Source organism: Pyxicephalus adspersus, chromosome 3 (genome assembly GCF_032062135.1).
Source record: "Pyxicephalus adspersus chromosome 3, UCB_Pads_2.0, whole genome shotgun sequence".
In the NCBI taxonomy this organism is placed as follows: domain Eukaryota; kingdom Metazoa; phylum Chordata; class Amphibia; order Anura; family Pyxicephalidae; genus Pyxicephalus; species Pyxicephalus adspersus.
This window is the reverse complement of record NC_092860.1, coordinates 91,433,049-91,450,906: the sequence shown is the minus strand read 5'-3', so window position 1 is coordinate 91,450,906 and position 17,858 is coordinate 91,433,049. Positions and strand designations below refer to the sequence as shown.

The 17,858-nt window shown below is 35.4% G+C and overlaps 1 protein-coding gene across 1 annotated transcript in view; it reads right to left on the bottom strand.

Moving 5' to 3' along the window:
* The window catches only part of GSTCD (glutathione S-transferase C-terminal domain containing), a 77,111-nt gene that overhangs the window by 9,222 nt on the left and 50,031 nt on the right, over nt 1–17,858 (bottom strand). Inside the window, exons 6-9 of the mRNA XM_072405663.1 lie at nt 11,782–11,897; nt 9,798–9,842; nt 7,072–7,200; nt 610–743 (exon numbers count right to left, since the gene is read on the bottom strand). Of these exons, the coding sequence (XP_072261764.1) occupies nt 610–743; nt 7,072–7,200; nt 9,798–9,842; nt 11,782–11,897 (424 nt within the window). The remainder of the gene's footprint in view (nt 1–609; nt 744–7,071; nt 7,201–9,797; nt 9,843–11,781; nt 11,898–17,858) is intronic.

Genomic DNA, 17,858 nt, shown 5'->3' with positions numbered 1-17,858 from the left:
AATCACTTCATTACAGGGGCTCAAAAGTAATTGGACAAAATAAAAAGCTGAAAATAAAATGTTCATTTTTAATACTTGGTTGAAAACCCTTTGCTGGCTAATACAGCCTGTAGTCTTGAACTCATTTTTGTTCAACCCACTGAAATGACTGCAGTTCAACTGCATCTGAGTTGTTTCATTTAAAATTATTTGTGGTAATGTAAAGAACCAAAATTAGAAAAAAGTTGTCTCTGTCCAAATATTTATGGACCTAACTGTTTGCACAAGCTCTAAACATATTGACTTTCAGCATACACAAGGATTTTTGCCTGATACCCAAAAGGTTTAAATAGGATGAAAATTAAGTCAGAATGCAAGAAAACTGGGAAATTCTCATCTTCACTGGTACTTTTTATCCAATAAAATTTAAACATGCACTGATAATTTGCAATTAGAGAATAAAAGTATACATTTGTCTACCATTTGACAGTAAAAAACTGAAAACATATATACAAATACGAATACTACAGTGAAACAATTACAGTACTTTGGAGTGTTCTAGCCCTGTAGGGAGTATAACGCAATTAGCAAATATAGGTTAAATTGAGCAAATAAAACATATATCATTACCTGCGTGGAAAGGTGGTCTTCACCGTATTTTGGATAAATCCATAGCAGCAAGGGCAGATGACAAAGGCTGCTCTAGCAAGAATGCAGTGTTCAATCACCATGTCTGTTGCTACTCCACATGCATGCAATGCTACCTAAACAAAGTATGAACACAGTTAGCATTATTACAAATTGAACAGTGCCGAGAGGTATTTTGCTTGCTTTAGATTAGACGTGTGCTTGCATTTGAAGTGTTTATCACAATTGACATTAACATGACATATCTAAAGCCAAGAACAAAAATGTATTTTTTTGGTTCATAGATAAGGCAGCTCTTTTACTTTTATTGTTTTAGGCTTATTATGTATATGCTCAAATATTACCCAAGACTTTTTTGCTCTCAAAATGACCCATGTTTTTTTACTCAGGCCTTACCTTGTCACGTGTCCTGAAGTGTTTGACAGTTCAGAGCCATCAGAGACAAGTGAATTCATTAAAGAGTTTGTTATATGTTTTTTATGACAATACAGTGAAATCTATTGGTGGCCAAAAACCATGTCAAAATGATATAATGATAATAATGATAATTTAGGAACAATTGACCCATCATAACCACTTTAAAAAATAACATGTAAAAAGTGGGAAAAAGACCTAGCCAATGTGATTTTCTTTAAATACATTTTTTAAAATTACAATAACACACTATGAATGTATTTATTCATGGTAATCTTACTGGCATTTCTATTGATTACTGCTTTACAATTTAGCAGTGACATCTGTGTTTTGTGCCCTACTCGACTACAAGCATTCTCTCTGTATTAAGTAACAATAAGTACCTTGGCTTATATTCGAGAATATACATAATTATAATAATATTAATAATATAATAATAATAATAATACTATCAACCTTTATGCCTATCTTATGTAAATGACAGAATACCATCTACTTATGCAGTAAAGATAACTAGAAGGGTGGTGTTTGTAGTCCAGATTAGGCTTGTCACCCTAGGATAGGAATTCTGTTACTAACAGGATGACCAGGTAAAATAATCTGGAAATAATATATTTTTGCTATTTTTAGGTGCAAGTTTAACTAACATTTAGCTTAATGCTTATGTAAATAAATCCAGTGGAAATAATCAATGATACAAAAAGTTCATTGTATCAACCCACTAACTATATTTTTGGATGGCAAAACAAATTTTTACATCTTTCAGCTGCTACTGTATCAGTACAGGCATGTGGTGTGTACAAGGCAAGTCACTATTACTAATATACAGTAAACACCCTGGAAACATATTACAATGTGATCTTGGTGTGAGAAAACCTCTGAACAAAAAGAAGATTTTAGATTTTTCTCAGATTTTCAAAATGGGTATGCCAGATGATAAGTTAAAGACAAAAAAAAATCACACTTCAGGGGAATTCAAATATACATCACAGATATGTTAACAGAATTTGAGAATGGCTGCTCTAAACAGTCTTTCCATACAGTAACTGCTTAAGAAGATGCTTTTATTGATAAGAATTGAGAAACCCAATAGACTTGTCATTTACAAGGCTCTTTTGTAGACCTACATTACAAAAAACCAATGGAAAAATATTATAACTTGCTCTGCACCTGCAAACCTGCAAAAATAGGTTTAATATGAAATGTTTAGGTAAAACATACACAATGCAACTTCTACGAATGCATGGCATGGATAAAGAGTAAAGAATATGTGACTTCCTATGAAGAAGAATGAGGGTCACTGAACAATATACAGTTACCAGGAAAGGTAATCTACTCTTCTACTATGTATATAGATATGACAATCTGACCTTTGTGTTTCTGAAGCTTTTAGTAGATGAGGAGGACAGGACAAGAACTGGAGATGAAAGACAAAAAGCAGACCATATACTAAAGATACAGTTCATTCTGAGTATGTGTAGGGGTAATATGTATACAGAAATGCTTGCTATGTTTTTGTTTGTATTCACGTGTACCCTCCTAACAAGCTTTTGTAGAGATGAAAATCATCTGTTAATATATGGTAAAAAGACTTTTTTATCCTTCACATTACAGAAAACATTGAAATAAAGTAAATATATTCAACAATCAAATCATAACCTATTCTGCGTGGGTTTTTTTAATACCTTCTTACAAGTAATAAACTATTATCACAATGACAATGTTGATTTAAAGATTGTAAAAGTGATTCAGCTAGTGCCCTAACAATATGAAAAGAAATATTACTCCTGAAAGTACATCACTTTAAAAATACTATAAAACCAACTTAACAAATACTAAGTAATCCAAGACTATTAGTTCGAGTTAAGTTACAAACTAACTTTGCATAAAAAAAAATCTGTAACAAACCTCCAAAGGTTTAATAAAATAGCTAATTTAAACACACATTTGAAATTTCATAGTCTTATCATGTGGAGATCAGTCAGTAACTCAATGGGGGTTTTTGAAAGCCAGACAAGCAATGGCTGCCTCCATTTTCTTCTCCTAAAAAGTTTACTTTAGCCTAAATCACACTTGCCCATTTTCATGCAGCCAAAATTATGAATTTTGCTACATGAGGACGCATGCCAAATAGGAGTCTGATATTCTTTCTTAGACTATTCACATCTATGGTAAAACCGAAGGGGAAACAATATAGTACCATTCATACCTAGGCATATGCATTACCATGTGTGCTGCACACATAACAGTGTAAATCCAGTCTTAGAGTTGCTTACAGTTGTAGAGCATTAGCCAAAATCGTTTTAGTGTCATGGCTGTGTCATACTCATGTGATTGACTTACTGTATTACCCAAAAGTATATAAAACAAGTTCAAAGTTTCCTCAACATTGTGCTAAAGTTGTTGCAATTAGCCTTTTGTGTCTCATTTGTGTTAAGATATGGCTTTGGGGAATGCATGGTCTTAAGGGTGTTTTCTTTTTCGGGTCAGTGAGAGGCAGGGACTCCCACACAGAATCTGTCTGAGAACGTTATGGAGATGACTTGTCTTAGTATCCAGATAATAAGGGTAAGGGAATTATTTACAATGATGTTAAAAAGAAATGTTTTCTTGTGTAAAGGAAGGAGTCTAATGTTTTACTGATCAAAGCTCCTTTCTCTGCCAGTCATGTGACCAAATAATTAGGTATTTGTTCATGTAATTTCTAATGAAAGGGAGTAATGGTCAGTAATGGGAGTTTATGTTCATTCTATTGAGCAGAGATCCCTTGGCTGAAGACCTAACTTTTTAGTCACATGAACGTTATAGAAGAGTGATTGAAGCAACATTTTCTGTAAGAACTGTATATGGTTTAGCCCTTCAGTTACATTTTATTTATCTAATCAAGCAAGACTTATAGCCATAGCATCTAGTTGGCATTTGCACACAAGCTTTCTCTAATGGCATGATGGTAAAGGGCTAGTCCACTAACTGATATAATGAGTTAAGTATAGATGCATAAGTGCTGCCCACTAGCTTGTCATACTTATTGGTGTATATCGGTGCTCCTCCCAGCCATTTGGATCTGAGGATGGCTAGGTTGGTGAAGTTTCATCTGGATTAAAAAATGCTGTAGAGTCTGGTAAAACATATCTTATATTGGAAATCTTAAAGTTAAAATTGCAATTAAATGTGGATTTTTAGGTGTGCATAATAATAAATAAATGCAACTACCAGGCTTAACTTTGTTGTCTCAATGCTTTAGGAAAAACAAGGCAACAATGTCCAAGCTCTGGTTTTGTTGGATGTAGATAGTGCCACCACTGTCTCCCATGACCTCCCTATTTGTTTAACATTGTGATAATAAAATGCTACAAAGACTTCGAGACTTTGCACATGGTGTTGCATTGTTTTATCAACTACTTGTATAACTACACGCTTCCAAAGCTGTACGTTCTGACATCAAAAGCCTTTTTCAAACAGTGCTTCAGTGTAAGATGCTTATGATTCCCATGTTCCTGCAGTGTACTCCCCAGACCTTTTTAGACGGACTATCCGGCACTTTTCAGTAACCATCCTGCTGTTTTTGGGTGATTACTAATGAGTTGTGTCGCAATACAGGGGCTGACACCCTCCAACAATTTCTTCCACTCAGCTTAAAAATATTTCTGGGTTTAACATCGTCCTGTATGAATGTTACTTTGCTTATAAAAGGAGATGTTGAGCACACCACTCTGTTTATAGTAAAACATTTATGTATATGGTATAAGCTATGTGTGTGAACCAGGCATATATTATGTGAGCATGGCTTTTTACCCTGAACAAACTTCCAGTTTTACCAAAATGTTGTACACTGCCCAGGAAATGTTTTTTTGGAGGCTGAAAAATGTAAGGACAGTGAGATTATATTTGGATTGTATAACATTTCACTTGGTTTTGAACTTTAAATGCAAACACAATATAAAATACAAAAAAGCATTATTCTAAAAGAAACAGAACACACACATATAAGTATATATTCTATTTCGTTTTGTCAGTTCTTCCTTGTATCTACATGAGTCAGGGCATTTCCAGATCACTGGGTACTAAGATAGATAGCTGTGATCTTTAACAACTAATTCCTAGCAAAGCAATTGCTTTTTAAAGAGGAGGAGGAGGGCTTGTCCAAGGTCTTGATCTGACTGGTTGATGAAAGTGCACTTGAACATTACTTATACACATGGCATTGTGGGAGAACGGGTCATGACAGCTTACTTTCATCACTGGGTTTAACCACAATATAAGTCAGCATTCTTCCAACATCTTTATGACACTTACTCTACTGGTACCATGTTTACTCAAGCTAGGCCTCAAAAAATGAGAAAATTCCACAATGACATGTGGTTGCACACCATTTCAGTTGTACAACGTGCAGAAAATAAATGCTTGCTCACTTGTTGCAGCGTTACGTTCAGGTCTTACTATATTATTTAGGAATGACAAATCTGTCTACATACAAGTGCACTCCACAAACAGTTCACTACTTAGATAAGTACTTTTTCGAATCACAAAGTCATTCTGTATTAAAAAAAAAAAGGATAATAATAAATCCTTAAAGGACCCTCCCAGAACTTCACATTTAAAGCACAAATACATTTTAGTGAACTGACTACTTATAAAAAGGTAGTTATAAATGAGTTATACTTCATCTTCAAAGGATCAGATATTAGAGCTGATTACTGTGGAAGGGATATTAAGACCAAAGAGAGAGAGTCCTCTGCTGTCAGCAAATAGTGCTATTTCCCTGTACACTTCATCTTACACAGAAGAAGCTTTAGAAGCTGCAGTTTCCAAACTGATTGACTGCAAGTCTTTTCACGTGTTTTCCACTTATTGGCAATGGCACCCCCCTTTAGGATATTTGTGATCAATTCTTTTAGTTGTTTAGTCTCAGTGTCATGTGTTGGTGTTGCCAAAAACAGGCTTAGTGCAGGAACATCCACTCCTCCAGCCTAAATCTTGTATTCTAACCTATAGGAATCTGCACTCCGATTTTACCATGATCCTAAAGTTAGTGGAGTTGTATTGTGTCATGGGTTCAAAGCAGGCCTTTGAATGTTTACTCTTTGTTTAGGTTTATATTTGCTGAAAGTAATTCCAAACATGGTGACACTTCTATTTTATTATTTAATTCCATCCTATTTTTAATAGTCAGCTTTTATTTTGCCCCACCTACTGCTAACCTCTGTATGCCATATGCACTACAGGATAAACGTTAATTAATGACCATAAAATTTTGCTAAATAAAAAAATAAATAAATAAAACGTACTAGATGTTACTTCACCAACTTATGAACTTTTTAGCCAAGCTCAAATTTTACAACTCTTAAAATATTGACAGACATCTTTAAACCCATGACCTCCTGCATACAGGACAAGAACAAGAACCATAACACCAAGACTGCTAATGATTGCATAGACTTAACTGTAATGCCTATTACACTTTCAGTAATATAATTTATATGTAAATAAATATCATAACGAGTTATCATCTCAGTTTTGTTGTAATATGATTGCTGTGCACGATCTCCAACTTAAACCCTAAATCTCTTGCTCAAAAAGGTAAGGTTATAACCCTGGTGGTGGTGACAGAATAGAAGCAGTTTTCTAGCTACAGGGGAAATGGAGAAGAGAGAGGAGAAGAGAACTCCCTTGTCAGTACCAAAAAGGTCTGCCTCCTCCACCTTACAGGTTCTTTTCTCTGCCCCAGAAATTTCCAATGAAATCAGCTGGGAGTTTGGATATCACAAGGAAAATGTTTAGACTGCTTTTTTAAATGAACAAATATAATGATAATCTGACTGTCCCTGGGCTTGAGGACGGAGGTAAAGTGGAAAGAAAAAAAGCACAGAAAACAATCCCTCATCCTGTAGAATAGGTTTAAAGAAGAAGTGCTATAACTGAAGCAAGCACATATACTGTTTACGCTGCTTGATAAATCATACAATAAAAAAATATGTTTTTTTTTCTAATGCCTACATAGAAGAGATAGCAAAAATTTAGGTAATTTACCCCGATATTAAAGGCTCCTATAAAATAGTCCAAATTGGCTTGAATAAACCAGATGTTTGATAATCCCAATCCTTGGCTCCTCTCTTTAGCCCGTAACAGGGACTCTTCTTTATTCTCTATCAGTACAACCTGCAGGCAGAGAAAGAAAAACATATTTAGCCACATCTAATAATTTAAATCATACCTAAAATAATGTAAATGCTATAAGTAAAAAACTATATTACAAGAAACTCTCTTTAGATTATAGTTATGTGAAACAAAATAATTCATAATATTAATTCAAGCATAAGTGTATTAGCATTAGGCTTAATATCCCAGTGTTAATCACTATACACCATTACATGTACCATGTGCATTAATAAACCTGTCCCATGTGCGTTATAATATCCATCACCTAATGATAACTGGTTTACAAAACCTCTCTATAAACTTTTGATGGATGAAAGAAAATGAGGAATTTAGGTTTCTATGGTATCGTTCCCTAATACTGACCCAGCACCTTTCTTTTTCCCATATGCTGGTGGTAAGGCAGCTAATCATTAAAACAGCTTCAAGACTGTGGAAAACAACACCAAAGGGCATGGTGGTATATAACTTACAGCTTACTTTGCTTAGTAATATATATACATATATGCTATGAAGTAGATGCTTTTTCTGTTTGAAAACAGAAAATAAGTAAAATTCCCTCTCCAATTGGCATACACCATTATTGGCCCTACTGAGTGAATGTTGGTTTGGCTGTTGTAGGGAGATTATAACCTCCTTCTGGCGAGGATTGATATTAATGCTTCAGCGTGTTTTCATTCTCTTTTGAAATCATGAAGAATTTCACAGGGCAAAGTAATTTAATAAAATAAGTATATGTTAGCTAGCCTGGGGATAACTTATTATGAATCATATTATAAGATAGAGCTGGAACAGTGGTTAGTCCCTGCATTTACTTTAGGGCTGAAAGGGTAATGATAATAAATTGCTCTGTCTCAGTTCTGCTGTGATATAGACTGTGAAAATGGTTCCCCTATCTTTAAAAAAAGAAGCTCTTCCTAACATGAAATGTACTGGATGTTTGCCCAACTTTATCACCATACTGTAGCTGTTATTTTACTTGATATTGATCAACATGCTTTGAATAAAAATATTGTTTCAGGTGTCTTTTATTGATGACCCATTGTGATATTTTCCTATCAGTTACAGACACATTCTATTCATCACAAACAGATGGAGGGCTATTTTATGGCACATCTTGGCATGCTGTTAAGTCACACTGCTAGTTGATTCAGCCCTTCACAGTTTCCTGATGTTATTTTTAATATTGTTTGACCTAGCAGTGCCCGATGATCCTGCTATGAACAGATTTATAATAAATTCATGGCAGAGATGAACAGCTGATATTGCGGAGGCATGTTTCCATAGATCTGTCAGCTGTACATTTATATGGTAAGCCAGCATGTAAGGCTAAAAAAGGCAAAATGACTAAAGAGGTAAAATTCTAATTCCCCCTCCAGTCCCCCTGGATGTCTTCTGCTCCCCTGGATACTGGAAAACATTGTGATTTACAGAGGAGAAGCCAGTATAATAGACATCATACATACAGTATAAAAGCCTGGCTGGAGAACACTTATGTCTGTCTTAAGCAGCATAAGTCAGAGGAAGTTTTGGGCTGTTCAGGGGTGAAAACCAAAATAGACACTTTCAATCTGAAAATACGTTTTAGAAAGCCAATGTCCAATGCTGAAGTTTGGTAATGACGAGTGAAATGTTATAGAAAAGTGTCCAGGTTTAAATAATAAAAATGTATTAATGACCTTTTTGCTAAGGGCTTTTTTTTGTTAGTTTTATTTGGTGGTTGATGAGGTCAGTGGTCAATTTGACCTGCTTTCCTGCTCATATAACCTTTAATATTGGCCTTTTTTCAGGAGGTGTGATTTTGGGGGTAGATGGTTTTTTTTATTTTATGTTGATAGGGCATTTATTTTTGGGTCAACTGATTCCCTCTTTAAAAAATAAATTAGTATTTTGTTTCAGGGGTATTATTTTGGAATACATAATTTATTTGCAGTATTCCCTGGAGATGAAAGCTGGCCAACTCATCCACAGATGCCAGAAAGATCATTGAATATAAATGCATAGGTGATGTCACTCACAGTACAGGACAGGTTTTGGGTTGTTGTTAATTGAATTAAAGGGGAGCTATGGGCTAAATGTGAAAACGAGTTCAGCTTGTACTGTTGATAAACCATACATTTGAAAAATGGGCATAAACTGCACCCAACAATGTGGATTATACTGATACCTCAGATTTTCCACATACCTTTCATCCTACTCAGTTCTATTTATTTCCTAATCAAAGTACACAACAGCATGAAATACCCATTACCTAGTTAATATTTTTTTAACAGTGGCATTGCTATATTTGCTGAAAATCCTAAATATAAAGTGCCCACAGGTGACCAGCAGGAAGAAATTCATAGAATTTGGGCAAGGTTGATGGGGCCTTGGCAATCAACAGGACTAAAGCCTAGGGCTATGCTCTAGGTCAGTATGAATTTTACATGAAGTACTGTCTGTATTAGCCACAGCAAACAGATTCTTCCTTTCATTTCACACATACTCTAAAAAACCTACAGACAAAAAAGGACCACTTGCTATGGACAGAGTATAAACAAGAGTCAGGAACAATAGTTGGTGCGGTTTACAGAAATAAGTTTAAGATTATGAATGCTTACCTGGCATGAAGGAAGCATGTAAGCCAAAACAATGCCAACATGACCCTGTGGAATGGAAAAAGTAATCATTAACAGCAAATCAGTTAGAAGTGCATATATATTTATATTATTTATCATTTTGTAAAGCTAGAGCAGAAATAAAAGCAGATCTATTTGTGAATTACTCTACCAATACCTATACAAAACAACTAGAATATAAAAAAGACTGATTACACGAAATATGGCTTCACTGCGAAAGGACATTGCTAAATAGTAATCATTTAATTTAAAATAAAAGATCTTTTCTTTAGAACAAAGATTCCTAATTTGTTTTACTAATCTAGTGCCGAACGCAAAAATAAAATTGTTAATTATAAACCAAAGCATTCAATTCGCTGTCCTCATTGTATCTGTTACCTTTTTCACGAGATCAGTTCTCTAAAATATTTTTTTTGTCTTCAAAAACTTATCTTACTTTTAGGTTTTACCTTGTTTACTGCATATCAAATAGAACAATAGAAGTACTTATCTTTTCTTGGGGAACTTATAATCATATTTCTGATCATTAGCAGACATCATCCTTAATGTGTACTTACCCCAACAAGAGTAAAACATAATAAGGCTATGTACACATGTGCAAAAATGACTGCACGATGCATGAACGCTCTATGAGGAGCGGGGAACAATCGCTGTGCTCTCTCCCCTTCACTTTCATTACGATCGTCCTTGTCTGTCGATCCGCCAGGATGGTCGTTCGGACAACGAGCGCTGTACACATGCCAGATTTTAGTCCGAAATCAGCCCTGAGCCAATTATAGGACGAGAACCATTGCATACGTGTACGTAGCTCAACACATGTTGATGTTGCAGTTTACATTTGGGAGTACAATGTCCTTTAGTGCTATCAATATATATATATATATATATATATATATATAGATATATATATTTTTTTTTTTTTGTTCTTTACTGGATCATAAAGTTTTAGAGCTCTGACCCAGAAATGCACAGTACTTGTGGGTTCATTTTAAAAAAGAAGGATCAGTGATTACATGATCACTGATCCTCTGTCATCTGACATTGTAAAATGTTTTTGCTGTTTCTGGCCAGGAATCTACCAGTGAGCTTGAGGACTGATGGGGTGGTGGTAGATGGGCTGTCATATCTGCAGATGTGATCAGTAGCTTTATGGCTGCTAGCTCATTTCTATAATGAAGACAAGAGCTGGGCAATCATTGGCAAGTGTGGCAGGTACTAAGCATGCCTGAAGTAAAAAAAAATATTACTTTAGGACCACACTTGCTCCATGATGCTGTCACTTGCTGTCAATGCTCAGACATATTTTGTCCCCATGATATATCTATGGAATGAAAATGAATCTCGTTTGTTCGATGTTTACAAAGTCATGAAGTTCCTTCATTGGGAACAAAATGGAGAAGATTGCTAGAGGAACATAGCTGTGTAGAATCTAAACAGAAGATATGCAAAGCTAAAATCCATTTTCACAATCCCATTTACAATTAAAGCATTTGCTGTGCAACAATTGTCTCTTCTAATTTAAAGCATTTGGTTTGTTTGACTTTTAAATTTAATGGGTAAATCTTGTTTGTAATTGGAATCAGTTTTGTTGTATGCTGATGGATAAATCTTGTTTGATTTTAAATGTGATAGGCCAACTCCTTGTTTATGTTGATCAAATATCTTCTTTGAAAGTTGCATCTAAATGCTTTAAAACGCAGATGGTTAAATGTAAGCTCTTCAGGGCAGGGTCCTCTCCTCCTCCTGTGTCACGGTCTGTATTTGGCGGTCATTTGCAACCCCTATTTAATGTACAGCACTGCGTAATATGTTGGCGCTTTATAAATCCTGTTTATTGTTAATAATATTAATAATAATTGACCAACAGAAATTTGCATATTGCACTCAATTAATCCTTTATAAATAGACCTTATAGTCAAACCAGAAAAAAAACAGAAAAATAGACATGTAGAGGAAGATAAATTACCCCTCCGCTACAAAAGTCCACAATGATATCTCCGGACTTTGCCATGTTTTTCACCACTGAAAGTAAATTATTCAGCTGCTGCTGTTTCCTTACAGCACGGTCAGTGGGCAGGTTTCCTGAAAATAAATAAATATAGTACATTATTTTAGAGTGTGATATATTATTGCTGACGAATGTATTTGTTGTCTTTCGGACATTATACAGTTAAATACCCAATAAGAACGTATTTGAACGTTTTATCACATACACTATGTGTATTTACCTAATGAACAAACCAAACCTCTGTCTTCAAAATGCACACAGATAAATCATGTTTACTTACAGTGCTTATGTAAGTTATCATGGCTCACAAATTAAACTACATTACATTTACAATGTGAATGCCGACTCTTGCCAAAATTATATTTTCATCTTGTGTGATTGCTTATAAGCTAAATTACATGCTGGCTTCCTTTAATGGTTTCTGAATGTACCGCAAATCAGTGAAAATTACAGCTGTAATAGTGTCCCATAAAGTCCCTAAAAACTTTAGGGAAATATCCCCACTTGGATTCATGTCAGAACTGCTTCCTTTCTCATACAAGTCAGTGGGAATACAAAAGCAGCTTTGAGAAGGTAGATGCAGCTTATAAAATGATCCACTGTACATCAAATGCATCTGTTATTGAACTGTGAATGATCTTATAACAACTGATCTAAAACCCAAACAAAATGCGCCTACAAACTGCATTGATGTAAGCAAACTTTCACCTGTTTCCTCGCCTAAGGCATATATGAATATAATTGGTGGCTAAGAAATGTCTTAGTACTGGCTGTATTTTTGACACTGGGCTCTTTGTTCTGTACCACAGCTGTCTGCCTCCTCTTTGACCACTGGACACAGTCCCACTGATAGTCAATGAATAAAAAGAGGGTGGGTTAGGTTAGGTGAGGCGAGGGGGCCTAAGATAGGTACATATATACTTGAGTATAAACCAATTTTTTTTTACCTAAACTTTACTTTTAGAAAATGATTCTTGGTTTTTACTCTACACTAGAGGGTGTTGTGTCCTCATTTAAAATGTACAACAAACTTTTACTATATGGGACAATAAATAATGACACAACACAATCTACTGTGGCCAACAATAACACACCAAAAGATAATTTATGAGCATTTGAGCCATCATAATCAACTCAAAAATACAAAATATTTGAGCCTGTAAATGAACATAAAAAAAAACATTAGCAGACTGTGCCCATGTATTTTAACATTTCAGTATTGGTATTTCTAATGAACTCAAAGCACTTGTTTATATTCAGGTAAGTGTAGTTTTTGTTTAAGCGTAATGATTCTCTCATTCAAGGAACCATTTGTAGATGAGCAAAAACACAAGTTGATGTAGTATTTATCATAAAATAATATGCACTACATATTACATTGACTTGCAGGGTCATTGCACGGACAGGAAGTAAGTAAAATCTCTGTAATGTGGTCACAGATAGAAATTAAAAATAGAAAAAAATTTCAACCTACCCAAAACAGAATTAAATAAAAAGCCAATTACACAGGAGCACTGTTTACATTTTAATTTCCCTACTCCAGCTGAGGTGTCAACCATGAAGCTATTTAACTCAATTTACCCTTTAGGTTTGGGCATCTGGTAAGGCATCACGAACATCTGCCTTATAAATAATCTAAATTATTTGCATGTGGTATGCCAATTTACCAGTCGTGTTAAAGTAAATCTTTTTCTATGGCGACAGATCTGTCCTCATTTAGAAGTAAATGAAAGCTATTTATGATCAAACATCATCAGAGAATTTTAACAATGTATTCTTTATTGGAAACCAGTTCTAATAAATATCAACATCGATTTCTAACTTTTCTTACCATTCCTGCCAATCATCTGACACTTTCCTACTCCATGATCCACAATATACACTTAGGTTCATAAATATTTGGAATGAGACAACTTTTTTCTAATTTTGGTTTTGTACTTTACCATAATTAATTTTAAATGACACAACTCAGATGCAGTTGAACTGCAGTTGCAGTTGTTAAAGGAGCTCTCCATGCAGGTGAAACAAGCCATCCTTAAGTTGCAAAAACAGAAAAAAACCCATCCAAGAAATTGCTACAATATTAGGAGTGGCAAAATCTACAGTTTGGTACATCATGAGAAAGAAACAAAGCACTGGTGAACTCAGCAACGCCAAAAAACCTAGATCACGGAAGACAACAGTGGTGGATGATCGCAGAATCATTTCCATGGTGAAGAGAAACCCCTTCACAACAGCCAACCAAGTGAACAACACTCTGCAGGAAGTAGGCGTATCGATATCCAAGTCTACCATAAAGAGAAGACTGCATGAAAGTAAATACAAAGGGTGCACTGCAAGGTGCAAGCCACTCATAAGCCTCAAGAATAGAAAGCCTAGATTGGACTTTGCCAGCAAAGGGTTTTCAACCAAGTATTAGAAATTATCATTTTAGTTTCAGCTTTTTAATTTGTCCAATTACTTTTTAGCCCCTGAAATGAAATTTTTGTGTAAAAAAAGGCTTTAGTTCCTCACATTTTTATGCAATCCTTTTGTTCAACCCACTGAAATAAAGCTGAAAGTCTGCAGTTCAACTCCATCTGAGTTGTTTCATTTAAAATTACTTGTGGTAATGTACAGAACCAAAATTAGAAAAAAGTTGTCTCTGTCCAAATATTTATGGACCTTACTGTACATCCACCAAGTGAAAAAAGAACCCTTCATCTGTAAGTATGATTGAGGCGAGTAACTCAGAGACAATGGCCCTGATTCATCAATCAAAATTTGAAGCTCGCTCTCGCATTCGTATTCGCAAAACGAAATCGGAAGCCATTGTGCTATTCAACAACTGAATGAGCTCGCTGCCGGAGCCGCGCATCCCCGGCAGATTTACACTGGCGAGCTTGCATTAAAAGTCACTGTTCCCCTGTAAAAAGCATTCTTTCTAATGGCACACATATTACCCTTAGCCTTGACAAGAAGGTGGGGTTGAAGTAGTATCAGGCTGAATGACAATGAGCTTCTTGGCCAGGTGGGGGAGCCTAAGAGGCCTGGGTATGATCAGGTGTTCACCTGAAATGCATCCTGGAAATTAGGCTGGGGATATAAACTCCCAGCCTGCTTTTTCCCTGTGGCTCTGTCTTGCTGGTGAGCTTGGAGCAAGTCCAAGAAGAACTGGGAACTGGGAACCTTTGAGTGAAGACACAGACTTGTTGGAAAAGGGTTAGGGCCTTAGAGTCTTGAACAGCACTAGGCTGGGCTTGATTGCTAGTTAAGGGAACCAACAGTGAGTTAGTGGCCAGGTTTTATTTTGCCTGTTTTGTGTGGAAATAGTGTTAAGTGAAATAAATCCTTAATGCACTTAAAACCTGCTGGCCCTGTTTCCTGCTTGAACCTGCACATATACCTGAACATATATACTGCATTTTATATATATATATATATATATATATATACACACACACAATGGTTGAAAAAATTATTGGAAAACATCTTTCAATTTATTCACTAAAGGAAAAAAAACTAGACAGATTGATACTCCAGCAGTGTATATAGTTATATACAGTATTATATATATATATATATATATATATATATATATATATATATATATATATATATATAGCAAAGCTGGCTTATGCACCACCTACCTCCCCCTCAATGGATAGGCAAGTAGATGGTCATCCCCTTCATGGAGAACTGCTTTTTTTTGTCCTTAACCAATTTACCATAAACACTGGATTGAAAAAGTTGAAAAAATGCGCTAGCTGTTGCATTTACCTGGGGAAGAGTCATAATATTATAAATAGAAAGAATGAAGATGGTGCCAGGTGGAAATGCAGGATTAATTCTGTCAATTCTGCATTTGGGGGGATATCTATTAAAGATTTACTATGTAATTTGCCTAGTGAATCATTGATAAATATTTGTCACGGAGTCTGAGTCACCATCATGAAGAATATTGTATTTAATACACAATTAATACTATTATTGACAATATTTCGTACAAAAAAGGTACTGTGCCTTTATTTCTAATTCTCTCTCCATTTACCAGCAGACCAAGTTGTTGTATAAAAATGCTAGTGACACTAGCTGGGAACATGGGACAAACTCTAACAGTGCCATAGCTGGTCAAAGCTAAAAATACTTGCACTACTCACCTATACTTATTCCATCACAGGTTGTTGGCTTTTTCTTTTCTTCTTCCTCATTACAATCTTTGGCAATCTTGATTGGCTGAGACAGGAAGACTTAAATATTTCTGGCATGTGCAAGGGAGGCCAGGAATGCCAGGTTTTCCTGGCAACTAGTGTAAACTTTGACAGGTGGGGGGTAAGAACAGTTTATAGGCAGGTAAGAACAGTTATTGGAGAAGGGACATCAACTTGTCTCTTTCTACACTACCCACCTACCTGAACCGTGTTTTTGCAAAGTGGGACTTTAAATCCACTTTAAACAGTAATAGCAACAGTAGTACTGTAAAAGTATACTTGAAAAAAATGCTGGGGCATGTGAAGAAAAAAAACATTTAAAAGTATTTTAGGATTTCCTTCATAAAGAGTTAACAAAAGCAGCATCACCCAAAAGCTATCATTTTCCTAACAGTACTGTCCGCTTACATATCATGAGGCTGTTTGAGGTCAAAGGTCTTGTTTTAAAGCTATTTTGTGCTTGTTGAAATTATGTAAAATTGTCCATAGCTTAGGCACCGGTGCACTTAAAACAAGGATATGAAATGCGAAGTCATATCTGTCAAAAATGTAATTTGTTTTGTGTCTGTTGGAATCTAATGCTTTATATTGGTTGTATCTTTTTTTCTTTTTTACAGCTGAATGCCATACATGTTTACAATTACTGGTGAACTGGAAATGCAGAACATGTTTACATGGTCAGTAAAACTGTCACTACTTGTTAAGAAGATGGCTGACATGTTTCTTGCACCACTGCAAGGAGTTAACTTTTTTGCTTGCAAACTTTTTTTAGCTAGTAAAGCAGAGTGATAATGCACAATGCTTTAAATAGATATCCCTACATAAGAAGCAGAGTTTTAATAATACCATCCTGCTGAACCTGATAGCTTTTCTACTGCGTATTTGCTCTTGTAAACATTTATTATAGTGTCCAACATTCCATGGGGGGATTTTCAGAAATGATTTGGTAATGATTAGTCTTCCTGTCAACTTGTAGAAAAGTGAACAGCTCGAGGCACCTAGACATTCACAGGGTTGATAGATGTGGCCCCAGTGTAAACATAAACAGGCAGAGTCATGAACTGACATGTAGTTGTAACCTCACGCAGTCTCCCCACCTCTCTTTCACCTCTCTTCCTTGAGTAAACCCAACGTATTAGTGCTGCTTGGTAGGATAAGAAAGAAAGATGGTGTCATGACAGCTATCTGTGAATTACTTAGTTTGCTATGAGTAATATATACAGGTCATATCATTATCAGGTTCTATCATCACTTGGCCTGTGACAATGTTCACCCCTGCTCCAGATATGTTGCTTTTTTTTTTCTTTCATTCATCCATGAGCTAGGTAACAGATATATCTGCCTTTTTTTGTTTTCACCATTCATCTCTCTGTTTCATTCTTAAAATAATCACAAGACAGATCATCTGACATTACTGGATTTAGTCCAACACAGTCACAATGCTATTTATTGGCCAACAGTATCTTAGATGTCAAACAGTTGTTAATTGTACAGTTATTACAGTTGTTACTATAACAGTTGTAAATATAATTTCTGGGAATGTATATTAAAGGAAATGTGCACTGAGAGAAATATTTTGGCTGCCTTTGGTGGGTTCAGCATTACAGGGAAGGAGAGGTCAGGAATGGAAGCGTTTACACTTCCACAGCACAGACTTCATTTTAGAAGAACTATATTGAATGCTTGCAGACATAAAATTGGTGCAACCTGGTAATTACTTAACTTAGCTACCTGTCAAAAAGATCTTCTCAGTAAAAAAAACAATAGTCCCCCACATATATGCCCCACAAAACAACAAATAACCATGTAAAAGTGAAATATTTAACATTTTATGGTGTACTATAC